The 15,114-nt window shown below is 39.3% G+C and overlaps 1 protein-coding gene across 3 annotated transcripts in view; it reads left to right on the forward strand.

Annotated features, from left to right (window-relative positions):
• Positions 1-15,114, forward strand: part of BICC1 (BicC family RNA binding protein 1) — a 368,187-nt gene that overhangs the window by 178,568 nt on the left and 174,505 nt on the right. For all 3 annotated transcript variants that reach the window (XM_061161565.1, XM_061161567.1, XM_061161568.1), the window contains one exon: positions 12,732-12,801. In XM_061161565.1, coding sequence (XP_061017548.1) covers positions 12,732-12,801 — 70 coding nt within the window. The remainder of the gene's footprint in view (positions 1-12,731; positions 12,802-15,114) is intronic.

The following is a 15,114-nucleotide window of genomic DNA, read 5'->3' on the forward strand; positions in this document are numbered from 1 at the left end:
TTATTTCACCAAATTCTTCAATCCAGACATAAAGCTAAAAATCCACAGGTAAGTAATCAGCATCTCAGATCAACCCGAGACAAATCTATTTATGCTGACTTTACTTGAAATATTTATTTTTGAACCAGGAAAAGAATGCTTGACACTTATACTCTAAGCTATTGAAAATTCATCCTTCAAAATGGCTACCAGCTGGGCACCACCTGCAGCCTGCTTCTCTAAGAGACCAACTCCTGTATGCTCTATTTTCCCTGTATTAATATCAATGGAGAAATAAGGTCCACCTTCACAGAGGAGGCTGCTTGAAGTCACTTCATGTACTGACAGATTATGAGTCAGTTTGCTGAACTTCACCATGAAGGGAGCTAAGTGAGAAAAGAGCAACTCGAAGCCACTGAAAAGTGGAGTTGGAAAACCAGTGAAGTCTCACATGAGGGGGTGTCTAAAAGCTGAGGAGGGGACTTCCTGGTGGTCAGTGGTTAAGACTCTTGAGCTTTCACTGCAGGGGACACAAGTTCAATCCCTGGCTGGGGACCTGAGATCCTTGCATGCCATGCGGTGTGTCAAAATAAATAAAAGCTGGGGATATTGATTTTGCTGAGACATTAGAGGTCTTTGTTATATTTCATTTTAAATCCAAGAAACGTATCTCAATGATTCAGTTATTCATCTTCCCCAGAACATCTGCTCACATTTGCCTGATGTTAACATATACTTTCCATGTACTCAGGATAATCTTATAAATCCGGTATGTGAAACCTTTTTTTTTTTTTTTAATTAACAGATGAGGAAAGCAAGATTCAAAGAGGTTAGGCAGCAGTAGGCATGTGGTAAAGCCCAGCTTGACAATAAGCGACAGGCAAGGGTGATTTCTGCTCACCTGGCTTATGAAGGAAGGGAAGGCACCACATACTTGGGGGAGGTTGCTGTCAGAACCCTGCTGTGAACACAGAAGTGCTCACCAGTGGCAGACTGGCTGCTCCTCACATTCTGATTAATGACATAGTGACCCAGAGGTGGCCCCAGAATGGCTCAACCCAGGGAGGAATCCCCACCCCACGCATGTATGGAGAATGTGAGAAGTAATTTGATTGTCACAGTGACACAAACGAGGGCCACACGGGAACTCAGCTGAACCTCCCACAAAGAGTGGGAATACCCACTCAAGACATCCACAGAGAGGGATTTCCCTGGTGGTCCCGTGATTAAGACTCCACACTTGCAGTGCAAGGCACGCAGTTTCTTTCTTTTTTTTTCATTTATTTTTATTAGTTGGAGGCTAATTACTTTACAATATTGTAGTGGTTTTTGCCATACATTGACATGAATCAGCCATGGATTTACATGTGTTCCCCATCCCGATCCCCCCTCCCTCCTCCCTCCCTCCCTATCCTATCCCTCTGGGTCTTCCCAATACACCAGCCCTGAACACTTGTCTCATGCATGCAGCCTGGGCTGGTGATCTGTTTCACCTTTGATAGTATATTTGTTTCAATGTTATTCTCTCAGAACATCCCACCCTCGCCTTCTCCCACAGAGTCCAAAAGTCTGTTCTGTACAACTGTGTCTCTTTTTCTGTTTTGCGTATAGGGTTATCGTTACCATCTTTTTAAATTCCATATATATGCATTAGTATACTGTATTGGTCTTTATCTTTCTGGCTTACTTCATTCTGTATAATGGGCTCCAATTTCATCCATCTCATTAGAACTGATTCAAATGAATTCTTTTTAATGGCTGAGTAATATTCCATAGTGTATATGTACCACAGCTTTCTTATCCATTCATCTGCTGATGGGCATCTAGGTTATTTCCATGTCCTGGCAATTGTAAACAGTGCTGCGATGAACATTGGGGTGCATGTGTCTCTTTCAGATCTGGTTTCCTTGTTGTGTATGCCCAGGAGTGGGATTGCTGGGTCATATGGCAGTTCTATTTCCAGTTTTTTAAGGAATCTCCACACTGTCCTCCATAATGGCTGTACTAGTTTGCATTCCCACCAACAGTGTAAGAGAGTTCCCTTTTCTCCACACCCTCTCCAGCATTTATTGCTTGTAGACTTTTGGATAGCAGCCATCCTGACTGGCGTGTAATGATACCTCGTTGTGGTTTTGATTTGCATTTCATTATCAGATGAGTGATGTTGAGCATCTTTTCATGTGTTTGTTAGCCATCTGTCTGTCTTCTTTGGAGAAATGTCTGTTTAGTTCTTTGGCCCATTTTTTGATTGGGTCATTTATTTTTCTGGAATTGAGCTGCAGGAGTTGCTTGTATATTTTTGAGATTAATCCTTTGTCTGTTGCTTCGTTTGCTATTATTTTCTTCCATTCGGAAGGCTGTCTTTTCACCTTGCTTATAGTTTCCTTTGTTGTGCAAGAGCTTTTAAGTTTCACTAGGTCCCATTTGTTTATTTTTGCTTTTATTTCCAATATTCTGGGAGGTGGGTCATAGAGGATCTTGCTGTGATTTATGTCGGAGAGTGTTTTGCCTATGTTCTCCTCTAGGAGTTTTATAGTTTCTGTTCTTACATTTAGATCTTTAATCCATTTTGAGTTTATTTTTGTGTATGGTGTTAGAAAGTGTTGTAGTTTCATTCTTTTACAAGTGGTTGACCAGTTTTCCCAGCACCACTTGTTAAAGAGGTTGTCTTTTTTCCATTGTATATCCTTGCCTCCTTTGTCAAAGATAAGGTGTCCATAGGTTCGTGGATTTATCTCTGGGCTTTCTTTTCTGTTCCATTGATCTATATTTCTGTCTTTGAAGGCACGCAGTTTCAATCCCCAGTCTGGGAACTAAGACCTAACATGCCACACAGCCAAAAAAAAAAAAAAAAAAGATATCCATAGAGACAGTCCTGGCTTTGCACTGTTTTGATACACAGATTTTAGTTACCACAGTTCAGATAGTGGTGCTGTGGTGCTGGAGAAGACTCTTGAGAGCTCCCTGAAAAGCAAGGAGATCAAATCAGTCAATCCTAAAGGAAATCAACCCTGAATATTCATTGGAAGGACTGATGCTGAAGCTCCAATACCTTGGCCACCTGATGTGATGAGTCTACTCATTGGAAAAGATCCTGATGCTGGGAAAGATTGAAGGCAGGAGGAAAAGGGATGAGAGAGGATGAGATGTCCTGGGAGATGGTGAAGGACAGGAAGCCTGGAGTGCTGTAGTCCATGGGATTGCAAAGAGTTGGACACGACTTAGCAACTGAACAACAGCAGCTCAGTTAAACACCACCAAACCCCCAACAGCACAAGTTTGCATTCCAGTTACCAAAGTCTAGTCACTGTGATTTTGAGTAGCTGCATCAGATAGAAATTCCCCTGCCAGCTCTTCAGTACACAAATCACTACATATGTAACAGATGTTCAGCTTGATCAGTGACCAGTCACGCTGCTTCTTTCAAAGTCTGTTTGTGGTTACTCACAAGACATCTGTAATCAGTTCACGCACAGACAGCAAAGCAAGGAATGGTGCTGACTTTCTGTCTTCCAGTGATAAAACCAAAGGACATGAAAATGGATAACCCAAAGTGAAAACTGGTCAACAAAGATGAAAGTGAAGCAAAGAAGCAAAATATTATACTGCTGGAACTGTAATTTAAATCCAGTATCAATGGGGATAGTATCAATAGCTAACAGTGAGAATTTTGACACTGATGCTGTTTGGGAGACTCTGAATAACACAACCAGAGGAACTTAGCAAAGACAAAAGTGACAACATCAAAGAATGAACACAGTCATGACAAAAAGGATGAAGATGTCCCAAAGGAGATGATACCAGCCAAATAACTCACATTAAAAACAACAACAACAACAACAACAACAACTTTGGGAGGGGGTTTCCCTGGTGACTTAGTGGTAAAGAATCCACCTGGAAATACAGGAGACACACATTCGGTCCCTGATCTGGAAAGATCCCACATGCCGCAGAGCAGCTGAGCCTGTGCACCACAGCTATTGAGACTGTTCTAGAGCCCGGACGCTGCAACTACTTTGGCCCACACGACTAGAGCCCATGCTTGCAACAAGAGAAGCCCCACAATGAGGAACCCATGCATAACTAGAGAATGACCCTCGCTCACCACAGCTAGAGAAAAGCCTGTGCAGCAATGAAGACTCAGCACAAAAATTAATTATTTAAAAAAACTCAGAAATTTCACAACTTTGAAAGTACAAAGGATACGCTGTTGGAATTTGATTCAGACTTAAGACTATGATAATTCAAGGCACAGAAAAGATGCTATCTCAATACTGTAAGTTATGCAATAAAAAGACACCTAGCGCTGTTGCACGGAGAAGGCAATGGTACCCCACTCCAGTACTCTTGCCTGGAAAATCCCATGGACGGAGGAGCCTGGTAGGCTGCAGTCCATGGGGTCCCGAAGAGTTGGACATGGCTGAGCGACTTCACTTTCACTTTTCACTTTCATGCATTGGAGAAGGAAATGGCAACCCACTCCAGTGTTCTTGCCTGGAGAATCCCAGGGATGGGGTCTCACAGAGTCAGACACAACTGAAGTGACTTAGCAGCAGCAGTGCTGTTGCAACTTGACAAGATTTTACAAAGAAATGAAACACAATAATTCTGTGTTTCTAATGTTTAAATACAATGTTCTGAATAGTTATTAATTTTACTATTTTTCATTTTCCTATAATTTTTGATTGATAGGAAGAGATTTTTTCTAATGTTTGGTGACAAAATTTTTTAAAGGTTGCAGATCATTCCATTTTTCCATTGATTACTAAAAGGGTTTTGCACAGTTTCAGTCTGCAAGGTTGTTTTTAGGGTCCCACATTACTATACAAGGTGAAGACTACTTTTTAATGCCCCACTGAAAATCACAGATAAGGGGTTTTAAACTATTCACACTATAGGCAAGTTAGAGCTCATTTATTTCAGAAAGTAAAAAGAACTCTTACTTATCAATTAAAACCTAGATGAAATGTGCCCTCCACTGTGAAAACTCCTCCAGCTTTCCCAGGCAAAGTTCAGCTCTCTCATCCCATCCCCATTCTCACCTTGGTGTGACAACGTTATAGTGCTTATTTCTTTGCTGAGATTACCAATCCCATAAATGAGTTGGGCGCTTGGTAGCCAACAGCTGTATTTTGATCTTTTTCGTGGGTGTACGGTCTAGATAACTTTATATTTTTAAACTTTTTAAAATTTATTTTTATTGAAGTATAGTTGAAGAACAATGTTAATTACTGCTTTATAGCAAAATGACTCAATTATACACATATACATTCTTTTTCAGGTTCTTTTCCATTATGGTTTATCATAGGATATTGAATATAGTTCCCTGTGTTATAGTAGGACCTTGTTGTTTATCCATTCTTCATTTGCATCTGCTAATCCCAAACTCCCAATCCAGCCCTCTCCCACCCTCCACTCCCTCAGTAACCACCAGACTGTTCTCTATATCCTGTATTCCGTTTCTGTTTCATAGATAGGTTCATTTGTGTCATATTTTAGACTCCACATATAAGTGATATCATATGCTATTAGGATCTCAATAAGCATTGGTAAAGTAGTTAGCAGTGATGAGGAAGAAATTATGAAGGGAACAGAAAACGTTCCCTTTATGTGAGATTTTCCAATTACACAGCCCTGGTGTAGCACAGATAACAGCCATTTCATCTACCAAGTCTCTTTAACTCGTACAAAATATGATATTTTTGAGAAGTATGCTTGTCAGAATAAATGAACTGAGTGAAAATTCATGAAGTGAAAGTAAATTCTGAATCACTGACAAGATTCCTTCTCCCAGGGTACAGCTGTATTATAATAGGGGAAAAAACTCTCCAACCAAAATGTCTGGAGTTGTGGGCTAAGTACAGTGAATGGCAAGTTGGGCCAAGTGTAGGCTATGGACAGCAGGAAGCCTAACTTCTGTCATTTCTCTTCCAGCCTATGGCTGGCACCAGCATGGGGAAAGGGGACACGCCCCACCCCCAATTTTAAAGACAAGCCAAGTTTTCATGTTAAATCTGATTTCTAAATGTTGGCACCTATTTCAATAACGTAAACAACATTTTGTGGGGGAAAAAGCATGGTTCTCATTTCTTAATCTGTGCTCCAAACCATGGAGAATTTTCACGGGATGTATGCTCAGTCGCTTCAGCTGTGTCCACCTCTGTGTGACCCCATGTACTGTAGCTTGCCAGCTCCTCTGTCCGTGGAATTCTCCAAGGCAAGAATACTGGAGTGGGTTGCCATGCCCTCCTCCAGGGGATCTTCCCAACCCAGGGATCGGCCTCATGGTTTCTCCTGCGTCTTCTGCATCACGGGCAGATTCTTGACCGATGAGCCACTTGGGAAGCCCTTTCATGGGGTATGAGTCCATTATTTCTGATGATCTGTGTTAGTAAAAACCTGGGTTTTTGGTTCCCCTGGGACATAAGGACCTATGATTCTTGAGACTTTTCACTCTCCAAGTATCCCTTTATTCCTTAGAAAGATTAACCAAATCTCTTTCTGACATCATGGGTAACTGAAGAGATTTATTAAACTTGAACTATCAGAGTTAGTTCACTCTAATTGTTGTATAACTTGAGTGTAACAGTATATAAATGGGGGAAAACATAACACTATTGATACATGTAATAAAATCAAGTTACCAAGCACTGACTGTTAATTTCCTAGCCTCTGATTTTTCACATGCCTGGTTAATTCCAGTTACAAGAATCTACATTATAGGCTTTTTTAGACAATACATTTTACCACCCCCCCCCCCACCCCGCTCATTTTAATCTTTTCAAAGTCAACAATCTTACTTAGCTCAGTAACCTCCAATAGCACTGATGTTGTTAAGGAATAAAAGATCAACATAACACAACAGCAGCTCTATAATAGTGTCCCTGAGACATCAAAGAGATAAAATTCCATGCAGGCGATGCTATTGCAACAACTCTAAACGGAGTGTGTTCAGTGGATGAATATAAAAAAGCTTCATTTCTCTTTCATGTTGAATGGCCTGTGTGAGTTGTCAAGGGGCTTGATTCTACACACTGAGGGACCTGAGCTAAACGGAGGCGCTTCCATATTATAGTTGCCCATCTGGAATCCATGGCCTCCTGAGTCTCCCTTTGGGAGAAAAACAGGAAGAACCCTACATCAATATTTTACTGCCTTGGCGTAGAAGAAAAACACGCTACTTCCCCCACAGCTCATTGACCATGACCATGTGTACGTCTCTGCCAAACTCAAACGGAGCTGGGACATGCAGGAGGCAATTAGAATACTTGGTGGGCACTGCTGTCTCACCTGCCAGATAGTTCTTTAAAAGCTTCATTGTCCCATGGTCGAAGAACTTATTACAAAGTGAAACCTCCTCTTACTCTTTTTTTTTCTTTTTTTTTTTAATAATCCAGACCCATACACATAGCCTTTTAAGCATATCTTCACCTCGGTATCTCACTAGCTTCTTAGACATGTTTAAACTGAACACAATCTTCTCCATGCAACGTGACATTGTAAGTTGCCTAACCAGGATCCAAATGTCAACACAATTATCTGAGAGTGCTGCCACTCCCATTGCCAGAGATTAGTTTAAAAACCAGCATGTTAAAACTCAACAACAAAAAATACAAATAACTTCATCCAAAAATGGGCAAAGAACTTGAAAAGACATTTCTCCAACAAAGATATATAAATAGTTAATAAGTGTATAAAAAGATGCTCAATATCATTGATCATTAGGGAAGTGCAAATCAAAAGTACTGATATGAGATACCACCTCATACCCATTAGAATAGCTTACTATCAAAACACATACACACACAGAGAAAGTAACAAGTGTTGGTAAGGATGTGGATAAAATGAAACCCTCGTGCACTATAGGTGAGAATATAAAATGGCACAGTTGCTGTAGAAAACACTATGATACTTCCTCAAAATAGTAAAAATAGAATTAACATACGATTTAGCACTTCTGGGTACATATCAAAAAGAACTTAAATCAGGGACTCAAAGAGATATTTGTACAACGATCAACCGTGTTCACAGTAGCACTATTCAAAGTAGCTCAAATATGGAAGCAACCCTAGTGTCCATCATTGGATGAATAGATAAGCAAAATGTGGCTTATATATACAATGGAACATTATCCAGCCTTAAAAAGGAAGGAAATTCTAACATATACTACAACATGGATAAACCTTGAGGACATTATGCTAGATGGAATAAGTCAGCCACAAAAATACATATACTGTGTGCTTCCCTTTAAATGAGAAACACAGAGTCAAAATAGAGAGAAAGTAGAATGGTGGTTTCCAGGGGCTGCAGGGAGAAAGCAATGCTTTCTTGTCTGTCTCTGCAAAGTAAAAGCTGTCTAGACCCTGCACACAGCAAGCACAGATTTGTCTGGATAAATGAATGTCCGTAACACCCTTAGGAAGTAGATTTCTTTATTCCTCAAACAGCTGGGATGGAACAGAGTAGGGATAAAAACTTTAGACAGCTGACAAAGACTGGCCTTTTAACCACCATACTATATAGAATATAGGACCTCTCTTAAAAAATGTGTCTAACACGTTTGAAAATATGCTTTAGAATTTATGCAGACTGATTGTTTTTTTTTTTTTTCTTTTTTTTTTTATTAGTTGGAGGCTAATTACTTCACAACATTTCAATGGGTTTTGTCATACATTGATATGAATCAGCCATAGATTTACACGTATTTCCCATCCCGATCCCCCCTCCCACCTCCCTCTCCACCCGATTCCTCTGGGTCTTCCCAGTGCACCAGGCCCGAGCACTTGTCTCATGCATCCCACCTGGGCTGGTGATCTGTTTCACCATAGGTAGTATACATGCTGTTCTTTTGAAATATCCCACCCTCACCTTCTCCCACAGAGTTCAAAAGTCTGTTCTGTATTTCTGTGTCTCTTTTTCTGTTTTGCATATAGGGTTATCGTTACCATCTTTCTAAATTCCATATATATGTGTTAGTATGCTGTAATGTTCTTTATCTTTCTGGCTTACTTCACTCTGTATAAGGGGCTCCAGTTTCATCCAGCTCATTAGGACTGATTCAAATGAATTCTTTTTAACAGCTGAGTAATATTCCATGGTGTATATGTACCACAGCTTCCTTATCCATTCATCTGCTGATGGGCATCTAGGTTGCTTCCATGTCCTGGCTATTATAAACAGTGTTGCGATGAACATTGGGGTGCATGTGTCTCTTTCAGATCTGGTTTCCTCAGTGTGTATGCCCAGAAGTGGCATTGCTGGGTCATATGGCAGTTCTATTTCCAGTTTTTTTAAGAAATCTCCACACTGTTTTCCACAGTGGCTGTACTAGTTTGCATTCCCACCAACAGTGTAAGAGAGTTCCCTTTTCTCCACACCCTCTCCAGCATTTATTGCTTGTAGACTTTTGGATAGCAGCCATCCTGACTGGTGTGTAATGGTACCTCATTGTGGTTTTGATTTGCATTTCTCTAATAATGAGTGATGTTGAGCATCTTTTCATGTGTTTGTTAGCCATCTGTATGTCTTCTTTGGAGAAATGTCTGTTTAGTTCTTTGGCCCATTTTTTGATTGGGTCATTTATTTTTCTGGAATTGAGCTTCAGGAGTTGCTTGTATATTCTTGAGATTAATCCTTTGTCTGTTTCTTCATTTGCTATTATTTTCTCCCAATCTGAGGGCTGTCTTTTCACCTTACTTATAGTTTCCTTTGTAGTGCAAAAGCTTTTAATTTTCACTAGGTCCCATTTGTTTATTTTTGCTTTTATTTCCAATATTCTGGGAGGTGGGTCATAGAGGATCTTGCTGTGATTTATGTCGGAGAGTGTTTTGCCTATGTTCTCCTCTAGGAGTTTTATAGTTTCTGGTCTTACATTTAGATCTTTAATCCATTTTGAGTTTATTTTTGTGTATGGTGTTAGAAAGTGTTCTAGTTTCATTCTTTTACAAGTGGTTGACCAGTTTTCCCAGCACCACTTGTTAAAGAGATTGTCTTTTTTCCATTGTATATCCTTGCCTCCTTTGTCAAAGATAAGGTGTCCATAGGTTCGTGGATTTATCTCTGGGCTTTCTTTTCTGTTCCATTGATCTATATTTCTGTCTTTGTGCCAGTACCATACTGTCTTGATGACTGTGGCTTTGTAGTAGAGTCTGAAGTCAGGCAGGTTGATTCCTACAGTTCCATTCTTCTTTCTCAAGATTACTTTGGCTATTCGAGGTTTTTTGTATTTCCATACAAATTGTGAAATTCTTTGGTCTAGTTCTGTGAAAAATACCGTTGGTAGCTTGATAGGGATTGCATTGAATCTATAGATTGCTTTGGGTAGAATAGCCATTTTGACAATATTGATTCTTCTAATCCATGAACACGGTATGTTTCTCCATCTGTTTGTGTCCTCTTTGATTTCTTTCATCAGTGTTTTATAGTTTTCTATGTATAGGTCTTTTGTTTCTTTAGGTAGATATACTCCTAAGTATTTTATTCTTTTTGTTGCAATGGTGAATGGTATTGTTTCCTTAATTTCTCTTTCTGTTTTTTCATTGTTAGTATATAGGAATGCAAGGGATTTCTGTGTGTTAATTTTATATCCTGCAACTTTACTATATTCATTGATTAGCTCTAGTAATTTTCTGGTAGAGTCAGACTGATTGGTTTTAACAACCTGCAAATATTTATCAAAAACCTACTTCAGTGCCATAATTATAATACTTAATAAAGAAGTTGTTAAGAAACAAGGAAACACAGAAAGTAGAATCTCAGATTGTGATAAGGGTTAGGAGGAAGATAAACACAGAGAGGTGGTTGGGGTGGTGCATGTGCCGGGGCTGGGGCGAAGCTGGGAGAGGTGGAGGGGGGCGTAGGGCCCTGAAGTGATATCATATGATATTTGTCTTTTGGTAGTTATAGATAACTACTGAGGACCTATTGTACAACACAGGGAATTCTACTCAATACTCTTTAATGACCTATATGGGAAAAGAATCTAAAACAGAGTAGATACATGTGAAACTGATTCACTTTGCTGTACACTTCACGCTAACACAACATTGCACATCAACTCCAATAAAATTCTTTTTAAAATATGGATTTAGAGTTAAGTTTAGAAATTAATAAGTTCATATTTCTAACTTGTTTAGAAATACATTCTCTTATTTCATGGAGAAGACAATGAAACCCGTGAATAGGATAGCATAGATAGGAGGAGTAGAGGCAGGGGCTGGATCTGGAGAGTTGGGGCAATGAACTTGCCCACCTGCAGGGCCAGGGCAGCCCCTCAACTTTGTGAAGACAGTGTGACTTTAGTTTTGTTTTTCAGTTTTAAATAGAGACATGGGTATAGAAGTGCAAACGCCGTGATAAATGGCAAGTGAGTAATACACAATGACAAGAAGGGCAAGCGGCTTGGGATCTCATTGTGGGAGACCCAGTGGGAGTTGGTGGAGCGGACAGCCCAGGGTCTCCTGACCCTGGATAAAGGGGGCATCTGGTCCTCAGGGCCAGCTGAGCATTGCCATGTGGGGGTGTGGGCTCCGGTTGCTAACTCTGCCACATTTTCCAGAGAAGCAGAAGCCTGAATGTCTCTGTGAAATTCCCAGATTTAAAAATGTTGGCTCAGATTTTTAAAAACCTTATAGAGGGTGGACAACATGTCTCTGTGGGCTGCCAGCCTGAAACATCTGCTGCAAGCCCTTTGCTGCTGTGATAAAGGGGATTAAATGAAGAATGATGCATGCTAACATGTTAACCATTTAGCCTTATGCCCAGAACATAGCCAATACAGAGGGAGAAGAGGTACTTTTAATTAACTACGTTGTTCATGCATTTCATTGCCTTCGCCATTAATTTGTTTAGTTATCTCTAAATCCATATGAAAAATTAAATATTATCCCACTCAAGTGACTTACAAGTGGTAGTTGCTGTCATTTGCCTATGAATTTGGTCACTTGTTGGCTTTATTCATTTGTTGAGTGAATTTTATATTCATGGTATGAAAGTTGACAATAGTCTAGGCTAATTTGTGTGATAATAGAAAGGGTGGGCATTTCTTGGTGATTCAGTCTTCCCTCATTTACTGTGGACTTCCTTTGCTCTGCATACCTTGCCTGCATCACTTGTCCTTGGGCTGTTGCACAGTGGGTCTCCAGTCCTTCTGGCCAGTATTAGCTGCCTGGGAAGTGGGAAAGAACTGTAGCAAAAATGCCATCCCAGATCAGGCAAAAGATGATGGGAAATGCAGCCTTATGATGTGATGTCCTGTTTAGAGGCTTTTCGTCAGTTTTAATGAAACACAAATGTGCCCAAAGCAGGTTTATTTTCTCCAGGGGAAAAAACAACAACAAAAAAAACACCAGTTCATTTTGTAAGGCCTAACCCACGTCATTTTGTATTACAAGGATCGTGTTTGATGTGTTGCAATCCACTGGTGATTGTCATGGGGGAATTTTACTCAGCACAAGCATCTTGGGTGGTTCGGCAACAAGTTAAAATTCTGGAGCGTCACAGAGAGGAATGCTGGGAGTAACAAATATACTTGACTATTTCTAATAGATTAAAGGCTTATTAAAATGCATGCCCTCCACCCCCGCCAAGGTTTTATTTTGTTTTTGCTTTGTTTTAAAAAGAGGTCATTTTGTTGCAACAATGTGATGGACAAGGATTTGAAGATAATTTTTTTTTTAAATGCGGAAAAAAATCTTACCTGTAAATGCAAGTTCTTAATTGAATCAATATTTTTCTCTAAATTTTTGCTGCAGATCATGGAGGAAACAAATACTCAGATTGCTTGGCCATCAAAACTGAAGATTGGTGCCAAATCCAAGAAAGGTAAATCATGTGAGATGGAGAAATTGGTGGTGGTGATAATGCAGACTGTGGAATATCCGCAGGTTTCCTGGGGATTAAAATCAACCTTTATCCTTATCATAGTTGTTCCCAAATATTTGTTACATAGCAGTATTTGGGAAAGATTATCATAATGCAAAATAACATATAACTTTCTAATTCAACAACAGAATAATATTTTAAAGTATTTTCTAATAATAGACATGTTATTGTAGAAGATTATTGTAGCATCTTATGATTTCAAGGATGACCATCTAGTGGCCATGAGTCATTGTAACTCCCCACACCTAATAATGTGTTTTCAACACACAGACTCCCTCTGTTTACACTTTAGACTTCTTTTTTATGTACCAGATTTAACAGCTGATTATTTTCACCTCCAATTTGGTAGGAACTTAGATTTCCTTTCCTGACTGCTGCTTCTCCTCTTCATCTATCACACAGCAAAGAACACACAGGATTTCCCTTTTAGGCCAAGCATTTTCCTTGTCTGTTTGTTTCTCTGCTTTAACCTAGAGGACACTTACTGGTGCATGGATTGTCAGAAATGAAAGCATAGGACCCTTAGTTTCCTTCCAAGATTACATAGTATTTTCAAATAATCTGACAGTGTATACTTTTATGGATAGCTTTTTTTTTTTTTTTTTGGTGTAACCTCAGTGTCAAGAAACTTTGTTGCATATACTTCATTAAAAGATGCCTGTAGTCACTAGAAGATAATGGAGAACCATCACCAAGCAATTCAGAAAACAGTGGTGTGAGCTGAGCTTTGTCTGTTGTGGTTTAGCTTTTTTGTTTTTGCTTTTGAGTTTTGCATTTGCTCCCCCTTCTCTCTGTGACCTTTATTGCTAAATGATGCTGAACACTGCAAGATTTGTCAGCTTTCTTGTTTCTGGTCATCCAGATTGCCTTCTTTTAATCTCATTTTATTAGAGCTACTCATCCCTTGGAATGTAAGTTATTTTACAACTCGTTGCAACTGTTGTTATCTGGACTTCTGTGGGCTGGAATTCCTGTTGACACTCTGACTTTGTTACTTTCAATATTTGTGACCATGGTGGCAAGAAAAGGGAAGCTTATAATGCTAAACAGTCCTAAAAAAACATAGTGAATTTCCAAGTGGAATTCCACAACTTTGTAGGATTCTTGCATTTGCCAAGTGCTATAGGATATATCTATCTCCAGTGTGCTGAGATGTGCTATACTCATCATGCAGAAGGAGAAGCTGCCACTAGCTGGCTGCCTCCCTATTTGGTTGTTTGCAGCCGTTCAAAAATCCCTGGCCTGCCACTTGAAAAATTTGGAATTTGAACATGAACTAGAGCCTCCTTCCGTGTTGTCACGTATTTTTACTTAAAGAATGACATGAGTTTCATTACTAGCCTAATAAAAATGTAATTTGATCAGTCCCTAAAGAAAAGCCCCAAGGAAACATGAATATTACAACAATCTCAGATAATTTTGGATGGCTTATTCTCTTGCATTATCCATGCTACAGTTCCCCACCCCCCATCGTGGGAAACTGAGAATTATTCATTTTATTCATTTTTTAAAATTTAAAATGTGGTTGCAGCTTTAGAGATGTTACATAATATGGATTGAATAGATTAAGATAATGTTTTAGATTGGTTTCTGGTCATGGATCCATTTAACCCATTCACAGTGGCCAACTCTATTCCACACTGTGATGATACATTTTGCTATGAAAATAACTATCTCAGCAGTACATTTGAGGGCATTTAGCATAATTTCCACATGGTTAAAGTTAACTTTTGGAATTGTGCCTAAGAATTGATCCCTGAAGGCCTAGGTCTAAAGACATCATTCGGTTTTTGTTATTTATGAAGTGCCATAAATGTACACAATACTGAATGATGAGCAGAATGTGCCAAAAGAGAGAGATTGAGCTCAAGGAAGAAAGAAAAAAAAAAAAAAAAACTGTTCCTCAGAGGAAATTACTCTTCAGAATTGACTTGATTTGCCCTTAGTACTTAAACACGCAGCTGCTGAATCACATTTTGGCTTACATCCCTGATATGTGTATTCCCATATATTTTTTAAATGGTCTGATTTAGAGATGAAATTGGTGTGACTATAGTTTGTATTTAGTAAAAGTCAAGTGGCAGGAGGCACTTTAGAAGGTAATTATTTGCTTTTTTATCTGACCCTTTCTTAACCTCTGAATGTTGTTGAGAAAAGAGTTAGTGTTATTAATTTTAAGCTTTCTTTATTCCAAATTATTATTATTCAGGAGACCAAAGAATATGAAGGTGTCTAGGGACTCATGCCATGTTT

Source organism: Dama dama, chromosome 15, assembly GCF_033118175.1.
Source record: "Dama dama isolate Ldn47 chromosome 15, ASM3311817v1, whole genome shotgun sequence".
Classification (NCBI taxonomy): Eukaryota; Metazoa; Chordata; class Mammalia; order Artiodactyla; family Cervidae; genus Dama; species Dama dama.